The sequence below is a fragment of the Triturus cristatus genome, chromosome 2_1 (assembly GCF_964204655.1).
Source record: "Triturus cristatus chromosome 2_1, aTriCri1.1, whole genome shotgun sequence".
NCBI lineage: Eukaryota > Metazoa > Chordata > Amphibia > Caudata > Salamandridae > Triturus > Triturus cristatus.
The window spans coordinates 869,333,802-869,346,545 of record NC_140581.1 but is presented as its reverse complement, the minus strand read 5'-3'; the positions used below and the strand labels follow the sequence as shown (position 1 = coordinate 869,346,545).

Here is a 12,744-nt window from a genome sequence, read left to right as displayed (position 1 = left end):
TGTGATTTTGGGTAATTTAGTGAGAATCCCAGACTGTGAAGGAGGTGAATGGTGAGGGACAAGTGGCTGGCACATTGCTGGGCTGACTTTGCCTGAACAAGCCAGTCGTCCAGGTAAGGGTAGACGTGAATGTGTTGTCTTCGTAGATGTGCAGCCACTGTAGCTAGGCACTTGGTGAAAACCCTGGGTGCTGTTGTCACTCCGAAGGGGAGAACTTTGAATTGATAGTGATGGTCCTGAATAGTGAACCTGAGATATTTCCTGTGTGATGGGTGTATGGGTATGTGGAAATACGCATCTTTGAGGTCTAGTGTGGCTAGGAAATCTCGCTGACTGAGCAGCGGGAGAACCTGCTGTAGGGTGAGCATATGGAAATGCTCTGAGAGAATGTATTGGTTGAGGGGTCGCAGGTCTAGTATAGGTCTGAGCGACCCGTCCTTTTTTGGAATTAAGAAGTACAGAGAGTACACCCCTGTCCCCTGCTGGTCGATGGGCACGACCTCTATTGCACCTTTTTGCAGCATACTTAGCACTTCCTGCTGCAATAATGCCAAGTGCTCTACGGACATAGGACGGTGCCTTGGCAGTATGTTGGGTGGAGTGGATGTTAATTCGAGACAGTAACCGTGCTGGATAATGTCCCTGACCCACCTGTCTGTGGTGCTGATTTTCCACTTGGACAGGAACCACTGGAGTCTCCCCCCGACAGGTGTTATGTGGTCGGGGGGAAGGGAGAGGGCGTCACTGTTTGTTTTTGGGTGAGGACCTGGTGTTGCCGTAACCACGTCCTCTGCCCTTGGTGCTGGAGCCACGATATCCACCTCTGTTGGTTTTATCGTAGGTACTCTGTGTGCCCCCTTTGGTGTATTGCTGCTGTGACCCCTGACCTCTAGCTGCTCCTCTATTCCCGGGGCGACGAAAGGAGCCACTGCGAAACTGCTGCGTCTGCAGAGCCCCCATTGATTTCGCAGTGTCAGTGTCCTTTTTAATTTTCTCGAGGGTAGTGTCAACTTCAGGGCCGAATAAGTAGTCGGGGTTGACTGGTTGATTTAAGATGTTGTTCTGAATCTCCGGCTTGAAGCCTGAGATTCTCAACCATGCGTGTCGTCTCAACATGACGCTTGTGTTGATTGCCCTCGCCGCTGTGTCGGCAGCATCCAGGGCGCACTTGATGGATGCATTGGTAAGGAGTTGTCCCTCTCTGATGAGGAGCTCCGCTGCCTCTTTATATTCATCTGGCAAATGTTGGAGTAGTGATTCTAGTGTGTCGTAGTGGGAACGATCATAACGGGCCAGGAGTGCCTGTGTGTTGGCAATACGCCAGATGTTTGCTGCTTGCGCTGCAATACTTTTGCCTGATGTCTCCAGCACTTTGGACTCTTTGTCTGGGGGAGGAGCATCACCTGTTGTCTGCGAATGGGCTCGTTTGCGAGCGTTAGCAACTACCATGGAGTCCAAAAGGTAACTGACCCCTAATGTACATAGGGTCTCCGGGTGCAGGCTTGTATTTTTTTTCAATCCTGGGGTTTAGCACCCGTGCCCTGGTTGTTTCCTTAAAAATGTCTTTTGCAGGTTTGAGAACTCCTTTCAACATGGGCAGAGTTTTTACAGTTCTTTCGGAAGAGGCGAAAGTGTCCACCAAGAAGTCTTCTTCGACAGTGTCAGAATGGAGTTCTACTCCATGATTGGCAGCAGCCCGTTCTATGAGGGCATTGAAGGCAGCAGTATCCTCTGTGGGAGATGTCTTTGTGCTGTAAAGCTGCGTGTCATGGGTATCTGGTGCGATACCTTGGTCTGTAGGGTCATCCCATGCCTGATCTGGGTCTTGCAGATGCTCATCAGGATCGACATCCCCAGGGTAGGTGGAATCATCCCCCATATAGTCCTCTACTGCGTCTGTCTCTGAAGGCGTAGGAGAAAAGTAGTGGGGATCATGATGGGAGGGTCGGAAGCGTTCATGAAGCACTGGCTCCGACCCTGGTGGCATTTTGTACTTGAGAGGGATTCTGTAGGAGTCCAATCCCCTCTCTGGCGTGATTTTCCGCTTGCGGAGCATCAGTCTACCAGTGTTGGCGTCGATGAATTGTGGCTGTGAAGGCTCAAAATCCGTGTGTCCATGAGACGGGGACTGTGTCTGGCGGACACGTGTCCTCATCTCGAACATCTTCGGCGCTGTGGACGGCGGCAAGCCAAACGTGATGTTGGTTGGCGCCGAGGTTGCTTTCGGAGCCTTGTGCGTGTCGGGGCCCGACGTGAATTGGAGGGCAGCCCGTTCCCTGATGCGTTGCAACGATGCCGCGACCTGTTGCACGGAGAACGCCGAAGGCTCTTTGGAACCGGTCGGCACCTTGGAGGTAGTCGTCGACTGTTTTTGAGCCATGGGGTCATCGATCCGAAGAGAGGTAATCGACGGTCGTTTTGAGTCGACGACTTGGCGGGCGTTGCTGTCTTCGACGTCGACGCAGATGGGGAGGCCACTTTGACGTTGGTGGTCGGGGCCGACGGTTTCGGTGCCAGAGGCCGAGGCGCCTTGTGGGGACCGAGGGCCTTTTTCTTCAGGTCGGCACCGATATCCGCTGCAGTGAGCTCGCGCCGAAATCCCTTTTACTGCGTTCGGGGCCGATGGCCTTTGCTGGCGTCGAAGGAGTGGAGGGCTTCGAGGCCTTCGAGGCGATTACAGCCAGTTTCACTTTTGGTTTCGGTGGAACTGGAATGACGATTGGTTTCGGTTTCGTTGAAGGGAATCCAGTCGTTTTCGTTAATAATGGCTCGTTTTGAATGTTCGAGGCCGGGCCTGAAGGCGGGGCCGAAGAACTTTGAGATTGATCTCGGGTAAGGCCCGGAGGCGATCCCTCGACCTGAGCCTTATGACGACGCATTTTGTCGGCCTCCGTATCGACGGGTGGGCCTAGCTCCTCGCTAGAGCTATCTTCTTCGGCCCCAAAGGCCTCATCGTAGTCTCCTACCTCGTCGATGACTTCTTCCCTTTGAAAAAGCACCTCATAGTCGTATTCCGATCGGGAATCGTGTTCGGAAGCGGGGCTGGAGTCTACTTCTTCCACGCTCTCTGCGTCCTCGTCTTCGGTGCTGAAGATGTTGGCCGGGGCAGGCGCCGATTGCTGCGCTTCTAATCTCGCCTCCCGTCGATTCCGGAGAGTCTTCTTCGATCGGAATCAGGCACAGGCCATACATTTCGACTCATCGTGATCCGGTGAGAGACATTTGTTGCATACCGGGTGGATGTCGATGTGTGGGTATTTTGCGTGGCATAAAGGACACCGTTTGAATGGGGTCCTCGATTCCATCGTCGATGGAAGGTTGATGTTCGGACCAAACGGATCCGAAAAGCTGGAAAAAGTTTCTAAAGTACTAAAGAAACTAGTCGATACCGAACGGGAACAGTACCGACGATAACTAAAGGCCTTTTGGCCTTAAACTGAATTTTCCTAACTTGAGCTAAGATAAGCACATCCGAACCCAATGGCGGAAAAAAACAATCTAAGGATGGAGAGGATGCCCATGCGCACTGTGGTCCAGGGGAGGAGTCACCTATCTCGTGATACTTCGAAGACTCTTCCAGGACAACAACGTGCAAACATCCGGACCCACACTAGGCGGCGATCTATGCACAGATATGAATTCAGCAGCCCACATGCCTCGAACATGACCAGCCTTAGGATCCTTCATTAGAGTCTTTTGGGTAGGATCTGAACGAAACAGTTAGTCTGTGGGAGACAGATCCTTCGGAGTCGAGGTCTTCGGTGCCGTAGGTTTCTTTGGCGTCGACTAGCGGTTCTAGGTTTGGAACCCTGTAGTTTTGAAGCGTCTTTATCAGATGGAACCGGCTGCTGTTTTTTCGGTTCCGAGGTCTTTGGCTTGGAAGAATCGGGGCCTTTTGGTGGGCATTTTTTAGTCGGCTCCGAGGGTGTCGTCGGTGCCGAGGAACCCGTGCTAGCCTTCGATGCAGAGTGCTTTGATGTCGAAGTAGCGGTCGGTGTGGATGAGGACGAGGACGTCGTCTTCTTCGGTGCCTGAGTTTGTTTTTCGGTACCGAGGGTAGGCTGACTCGAGCCAGAGTCGCCTAAAGGCTTAATAGGCTTCTTTACCAGGCCCAAAGGCGTGGCATGGGAAGCAGTGTCTCGGTGTGCACCTGGGCCCGAAGGTGGAGGTGGTACTGAAGCCTTTTTTGACAGTGTCGAGGGGTGGTGTGGGTCGGGGGTCGACGTCTGTACTCACGGCCCTTTGAGCTGGAATTATGTCTTCGACGTCAAAATCATCTGTTTCGGAGGCGCTGATGATGGCTTCTTCGACCCGACCCTGCTCAGGAACACCGACGCCCTCTTGCAAGATGTCTTCTGGGATCGAAGATGACTAGCGCACCATTGTTCTTCAAGCTCGCCGGTCCCGGATAGTCTTCTTGGAGCGTAAGGAGGCGCAAGCTGGACAGTCTCTGGCCTCGTGCTCCGGTGAGAGGCAGAGGTTTCACACCTCATGTAGGTCGGTGTGGGGAAACTTCGACCCACATCGAGGACACTTTTTGAATGGCGCCCTTTCCATGGGCCGCAGATGAGACCCAGGTAGGCCCGAAGGCCTTCGTCGACGACCGGAATCGAAGACTTCGAAGTTGAAGGGTCGCGTGTGATTGGAAAACGCGATCGAAACAATACAGTCGAGAAGGGAAGGATTGCGCGTCGAAAGAGAAAACCGTTAACAGTTCCGAACTGAAACGCGAGAACACATCCAAGCCCGATGGCGGAAAAAAACAATCGGAGGATGGAGCCGATGCCCATGTGCACTATGATCCAAAGGAGGAGTCACATACCTCGTGACTTCCAAAGACTTTCCAAGACAAAAACAAGTGCAAGCATCCTGGTCTAACACCAGATGGCGATCTATGCACAGTGTGTAATCTGCAGCTCAAATGCCTCGAACAACAACATTATACAAAGCATCTGAACCCCATTAATTGGGATTGCATAATCAACATTCCACCCAGGTCAAGTGTGCATGTCATTTTATAGTAAACGTAGAAATTTGTTAGTGTACGAAAGCTTTGCCGTTGTAAGGCTACACTTGCCTAGTGATATAAAAACTTTTTTCCTAGATGCTCTAAATAATCTCTGTACAGGGATTAACTCAGTAGATTAGATGCCTTTATAAAATGTAAAATATAAAAGAAAAATTAATATGCAAAACATTTGAGTAAATAGATTCAATCCAAAGAATTTGTTGACTACCAACACAATCTAGAACAATAAACTGCAATATCTGATGGTCAAATAGAGGTCACTATTACTGCATATCATCTACCTCCAGGTCTTTCTCTTTGTTTCTGAAATTTTTCAGTTCATTGTGGAATGCATACATTTCAGGAGGACCAATGGACTTCTCAGTTGCTTCTAGAAGTTCAATCTTGGAGAGTTTTGCAAATTCTCCCACTTTGTCCTAGGAAAAATAAAATAAAACTTTACACCAAATTCTGCAGTAACAGGCAAATCAAGCATAGGCAAATCAAGCATAGACAGATCATACCGCCAGGAAGCAACATTTTCACAGCAGCACTGACCACCAGCACATATCACACTGCACATCAGAATAGCACACATAAATAACACTGAACACAAACCCAACACAGTTGGGATTTCCAATTAACTGGGTATTGACACATCCAACAGCGCTTGCTACCGTCAGACGCTTATAGTATTTGCATACATTTGCAGTCAATGGGCAGGTTAATCAACCAAGGAACTATGTAACCAATTTGGTGCAGCACTATAAACAATGCTGCAGTATCATACTGATAGTAGATTGCAACCTATAAAATTGCTAATTAACAATCAAATCCCCAAATCAGTTAATAACTTTACAAAACACTAACGTCCCACATTTTCAAAAGTACTTTCATTCAGTCACAAAATTATGAATAATATATAATAATGAACAATCAACTAAAACATAACAACGGTCCTCTGTCATTAGAGTCTCATTCATAGGAAACTGTTATTACATTATGTACATGCGAAGCACCCAAGTCAGCACATCATAATGAAAGGCATGTACAAGCTGTATGTATACCAAGCCAACAATTGTCTCAAATTGTTATTGATTTCGCCCAACATCCTACAAGATGAATACTCTTAACTATTTGTAAATTACACCTCCAGCTGGGCCTTTGAGACCACTCAAAAATACCACCTGCCAAAAGAATTTGCCGAACTTTATATTTCATCAGTTAATCAGCTTCATGGAGTACCAGCAAAGATGATCACTGGGAGAGGAACTCAATTTACCTCCAAATTTTGGTGGGAAATATCAAGATTACTGAAAATGGAATCTGCCTTGTCTACTGTCCATCATCCTTAGACGAATGGCCAAACCAAATGGTTAAATTATAGTTGAACAGTAACGCTTAATATTTGACCAAACTGATGCTTAGTATCATCTTCTAGTCCTAGCTGAATTTGTCATGTATGTGACCCAGGGAGCCTCTCCTTTTGATTGTTCATATGCTTACAACCATGTTTTCTACCAATCAAGAGTCCAACCACCACTGTACGTCTGGCGCGGTATATTCAACAAACCCACAATATTCAAAAACAATCAGATATTTGCAACAAGCTCAAGATGCTTATGTTAGTAAAAAGCAAATTGGGGAAGATATAAAACAGCTGGCATACCAAATTTATAATCTCATCTGTTTATCTACTCAATCTCATATCGTTGAGAAAGAATGGGACGTTATCACCCAAGTACACAGGACAATTCCATATATGGAGATCATCGATCCTGTCACACTGAAACTACAATTATCTTAACACTGGAAGGTTCACCCTTTTTTTCATGTCTCCTGAAACCCCTGCTATCTGCAAGTTACAAGATCATCCTGCTCCTCAAGATGCTGGAGAGGATAGCTGTAATACTTAATAGCTTGGAAAGAATATGAACCAGATGATCAAAGTTGGGAAGATGCCAAGTGTGTAAACGCTGCTAATCTGGTCAAAGCTTTTCCTGTAAAAAGTACTCTTTTCATCCTTGTGTTTTGAATCTTTGAGGGGGGAATGATTATGTAAAGTCTTGAGTACTAACAAGGACACAGGTGTATCACACCGTTGGTGTCAGCACTTCCCTGAGCTCCTGCCCTGTGTCCGAGTGCACTTACAATAAAATAATGAAATCTGATTTCTTGCAGCCATGGTACCAAAATGTAGAGGAAGACTTAGGACAACAATGACACCAAAGAAGTAGAGACACTGTCTTCATACCAACTGCCCAGTCACAAACCAACAGTATTTTCCCACAATGCAAACTCAGTGAGATTTGACAAAATGATGCATACCACCCACAAAGAGCCACTTCAACAACAAACTATGTCTCAAGCACAAAAACTTAGCAACTATGTTAGAATATATCCTGAAGCTCTGCCGATTACTGTTAGTGTTTCTATGCTGTTTTGTTTGAAGACAATTATATGCAGTTTGGATTTTGCTACTGATTGGCTCCCTGTGATTTATTACAGACTTCAGTTTTGAATTTCCCAGGAAACCTAGCTAATCATCATTAATTTTCCATCAGTTTCTTCGTACTGGAAGATTTTATGCAACTTCAGTCATTCGAACAGACTTCTCTATTGACTGGTGGAGGAAATTAAGATCAAGTTTTACTGTTCGCATCCATCTCCATCCTAGACGAGATGGATGACAGCTACTATATCATTGCATTCTAGCAGGACTCGCCTGTACCGCACTTTCTACTCAAACAAATCAGCAGCCAAGCGATATTACAAAGCATTTGAGAGATCTTGATGCCATGTTTACAACTACTCTGCCTACTTACTTACGCCTACTGTCCCTCCTGAATTATAGACCATCAACCAGGCCATTTCTGTACTGGGCTTTGCTTTCAATCTGACTTCCGGTGTAACCCATCTCCTTGCAGTTAGCCTCAAGGCCTCTACGCCAGGTTTTACTTGGCCTTTCTCTTTTCTTTTTCCATGAGGGTCCAGTCAGGGCTCACTTGGTGGTGTTTGATTCTGCCTTGCGGAGGCTGTGATCTCTTCAGCGACTTTTCATGATTTCTTCATTAGAATGGAGTTGGAAAGTCTGCCTCCATAGTTCGTTGTTGTTGATGGTGTATGACCAGCCTATTTGGATGATTTTCCTCACATAGGTGTTGATGAAGGTCTGGACCTTGTTGGTGGTGATCACTGTTATCATCCAAGTTTCTGCTCCAAAGAGAAGGATCGACTTTATGTTGGTGTTAAAAAGCTTGATCTTGGTTTGCAGCGTTAGATCCTTGGAGTGCCAAATCTTCTTGCGCTGAATGAAGGCAGCCCTTGCTTTGCCGATTCTGCCATGACATCAGCGTCTGTCCCGCCCTTCTTGTCTATGAAACTGCCTAGGTAGGTGAAGGCCTAAACCTCTTTCAGTGCATCGCCTGCGAGAGTGACTGCTGTTGTGCTGGCTGTGTTAGCCTTCAGGATCCTGCTTTTCCCCTGTGGATGTTGAGGCCAAGTTGTGCTGGCGTGGCTGCCACATTGTGGGTCTCTTCTTGCATCTGCAGATGGTTATGAAAGAGTAGGACCAGGTCATCTGCAATGTCCAGGTTATCGAGCTGCGTCAAAGGTATTCAATGGATCCCATTTCTTCTCGTTGCTGTGGATGTCTTCATAATCCAGTCTATGGAAAACAAGAAAACAAAAAGGCGAGAGCAAACAATCCTGGCGGACTCCGGTCCTCATTTGGAAGGCTTACATGAGTTGTCCTCCTTGGGCTATCTTGCAGGTCATTCCCTTGTCAGAGTTCCCGATGATTCTTACAAGTTTAACTGGCCCACCATAGTGGAAGTCCAAAGCCCAGCTGCAAAAGGAGGGGCGCTATGCACCCCAACATGTTAAAAAAAACAACATGTTTTTTAAATCTAGCCACAGAAACATCAACCAAAAGACCAAGAGACATTCCAGTCTTGGGGAGAGAGGAATCATATTCACGGAGAGCTACAATGCTTTGTGGTGAAAGTCAAAGATCCCTGGAAGCCACTAAGCCGATCCACCTGTGTAAGAACGTGGCTCTGTATATACTGTTCCCAAATAGGTACAGTGTGCACAGAGTCCATAGTCCCCAGAGGTTTGGCAGAGGCTAAAGTTAGATATAACCTTACTCTCTAAAGTGGTAGCTTGGTCGAGCAGTAAGGCAGTATCAGAGGACAGTGTAAAGCATTTATTGTACACAGTCAGTCAGCAAATGGTCTTACACACTCAAGAACTGTACTCTAGGCCAATGGTTTTGTATAAAAATATATAGTTGTTTTATTTTAGAACCAACAATAGGTATCAAAATATACTTTCTCAGCATGAGATTCTTTAGATAAATACTTTCAATATGCAATAGACTTTTGAATGCAATAGATACAGTTGTTGCAATAGGCAACACAATTTCAAACACAATATAACATTGAGCTCAATGGGAATTTCTAGTTAAATGAAATGGATTACTTTTTTTACCACAGGACTGGATCCTAGATTCAGTCCTGGGACATCGCCTGTAAACAGTTGAGTAAAAACGTTTTGGTTACAGTTGTGATTTTTAAGGAGTAAAAACGTTTTGGTTACAGTTGTGATTTTTAAGGAATATTATTGTATTTTAAAAGTTGACACTTAGAAACTTGTTCACATAGAATCACCAGTGTTATCCTATGGGGGGTTATTCACTTAGCAGGTAAGTGGGGTTACTGTTACTTTTTCTAACTCAGTGTTGGATCCTGGATCCAGCACTGGGGCATCTCCTGTAAACAGTTGAAAGAATGTGTTTTTGTTATACAGGCGATTTTTAACGAATATTTGTAAGTTTGCAAAATCGACACTTAGAAGAATTTCTGGTGAAAACCAGGCAATGTTATCCTATGGAAGGAAAATCAAGTTATAGGTAAGTACGGTTGTAATTACTTTTCAGGGTCAGTGCTGGGCACCAAGATCCAGCACTGGAATCTCTCCTGATAACAGGTGAGTAAATTCGTTTTCGTAATTCGGCTGATTTTAGATGAATACTTTAAAGTTTCAAAACTCGACACTTAGAAGAATTTCCAAGTGAAACCAGTCAATGTTACCCTATGGAAGAAAAGTGAGTTATCAGCTTTTTGGTAAGTATTCGACTGGCAGAGTTAAGGTTCTGGGCATAGACTCAGGGGTCTCCCAGGGTCAGGTAAGTACAGTTGTTACACCCTCAGCGGCACAGGGGCAGTCGGGTGCAGAGTGAGTTAGGCCCAATATTATCCTACGGGAGGCAGGGGGTCTTTGGTTGGTGACTGCTGGCTAGCAGGCCACGCGGCTGTGGAAGCTGGGCTCCTGGTCACTTGCTCAGGGCAAATGAGGAAGTAGTTTAGAGTAGAGGTTGCACTGCCAGGGGCACACGGGCGGCTGAGTGCAGGGTGCTTTTGAGCCGTTGGGCGCTCAATGGATTTCAATGGAGAAGCTCAAGAACGAACAAAGGCTGCAAGCTCGGGGACGAAGATTCTTCAGGTGCGACCACTACTTCGAGAGGTAAGTGGGGTAGTTGGAGGATAGGTAGGCACCCAGGAGTTGGGCGCAGGGGGCCGCAGGGCGCCGGGGTGCCTTTTGGTTTCGGGAAATCTTACCCTCTGCTGGTCACGATTGGAGGGGTCCCTGGTTCTGAGGCTGCAGGCGTTGTCAGGAGCGTCGAGGTGGGTCCTTGGGTGCTGGATTCGGGGTCACAGTCACCAGGGGAACGTCCTCAGGGTCTTTGTTCACTCCAGCACAGGCCAGGCTTGGCGGGTGCAGAGTGTGCAGGGTTCGCGGTTACTTGCTTTGAGCAGTACCACTGCTCGTGGGAGTCGCAGTTAGTTAGAGTCACAAGGCAGTCAGGTCCTCCGGGGTTTTTGAGGTTGCTGACCACTGGAGATGCCGGGGTTTAGCAGGAGCAGGTTCGAGGGTCGACAGGCCGGTAGGGCTGGGGCCAAATCAGTTGGTGTCTTCCTCTTGTTAACAGCTGCACGGCAGGTCTTCTTGTTCCTTGATCTTCTTTCTTTTTTCGGAATCTGGATCTGAGGAAGGAAGGTTCAGGGTGCCCCTAAATACTAAATTTAGGGGCGTTACAGGTAGGTAAAGGGCAGGGACCAATGGGTCCCTTCCCTGGGGTGGGTACACCCCTATCCTGCCACTCTCCTGTGGGAGAGAGGCAGTAGCCTAATCCTGATTGGACAGGGCTCCCCATCTTCAAGATGGCGAGAGCCCGGGGATGTGCTTCACCTCGCCTCCCCCACCTGAGAGGTGGGTTTGGCAGAGGCTGGCACACCCCCTTTCCTCACTTAGCTTTTCCTGTCGCTCTTCACGCCAGAGAGGGTCAGAACCGGTGGGGACCAGTTGCGGAGTACAGCAAGTGGCATGGAAAAGCTCACAAAGGCGGCATGCCTTTGAAACTTCCCCTGCCCATCCTGGGGGAGGAGACCTAGCACCTCGCCCAGGATGTGCATTGTTGCAGGCCCAGGAGAGAGGATGGCTCTCTACCCAGGAGTCCAGCAACATGTCTGCTGTGTGGCAGCCTAGGCAGCCCCTCAGACAAGACGTGGATTGTAGGTTAGGTTCAGGGGGCAACTCTAAGTTGCCCTCTGTCGTGCGTGTTACAGTAAATCCCACACTGGCATCAGTGTGGGTTTACTGTGCTGAGAAGTTTGATACCAAACTTCTCAGTCTTCAGTGTAGCCATCATGGTGCTGTGGAGTTCGTGTTGACGACCTCCCAGCACCATATACTCTTAATGGCAGCACTGTACTTACAGTGCCCAGGAATGGACCTGGGTACTGTAGGGGCACAGGGCTCATGCAACTGTGCCCACACCACTGGCATAGGGCACCAAGCTAGAGGGGTGACTGAGGTATGCCAGGGTAGTGTGTGTTGTGGGCATGGCACACCGGGATGTGTGCCATGTCGACTCTGTTTTGTTCTGCACCAAGACACTCAGCCTGCAAAGGCAGTGTGTGTGTGTCAGGGTACAGGGCCTCTAAGGGTGGCACAACAAGTGCTGCTGCCCTTAGGGGCCTTCTCTGGTCACAAGGCCCGGGGTACCTAGGATACCATTTACCAGGGGCTGACATGTGACCAGAGATGCCAATTGGGTTTTGGCCGTTAGGCAGTTTTTAGGGAAGGAACACAGGCCCTGGGCACATGACTGGCAGGAGCCCAGGGCACACCAAGGAAAAGTGAATCAGCTATCAGGCAAAACATGGGGGGGTTACTGCAACAGAAACCCATTTCCTTACAACCTGCTTTTGACCAAGACCATCACTATGAGGACATGGAACATGAGGACCATGTGCAAGACAGGCAAGACAACCCAAGTGGCAGCAGAGATGAAAAAAAACAACCCTCAGCAAGACCAGATGTAGACAGTCCGGAAAGAAAAAACTGACTCCCAGAGAAAAGATGCTGTATACTGGACACGAAGAAGAAAACACCTCACATACTCAGGGAGTAGCACTGATGCTAACAGCAGCAGCCAACAGAGCTCTGATTGTTTTTTTTATTATTGGAATTGATTGGTGACATATATAGTTATTGATCAAAAGTACATAACAAAAACAGAAAATATGAACAGCGAATCTCGTACAGAAGACCCTGCTTTCAGCAACTAATATCAACATATGGATAATTTACAGGTATTCCAAAATCGAGAACAAAAAGGTAATTAATTATTCAGAAAAAGTTTCCCCAGATCTTTTCAAATATTCTTCCCC

At 47.5% G+C, this 12,744-nt stretch overlaps 1 protein-coding gene across 1 annotated transcript in view; it reads right to left on the bottom strand.

Moving 5' to 3' along the window:
- SMC5 (structural maintenance of chromosomes 5) overlaps nt 1-12,744 on the bottom strand; it is a 680,994-nt gene that overhangs the window by 584,625 nt on the left and 83,625 nt on the right. Inside the window, exon 5 of the mRNA XM_085633014.1 lies at nt 5,311-5,445. Within this exon, the coding sequence (XP_085489140.1) occupies nt 5,311-5,445 (135 nt within the window). The remainder of the gene's footprint in view (nt 1-5,310; nt 5,446-12,744) is intronic.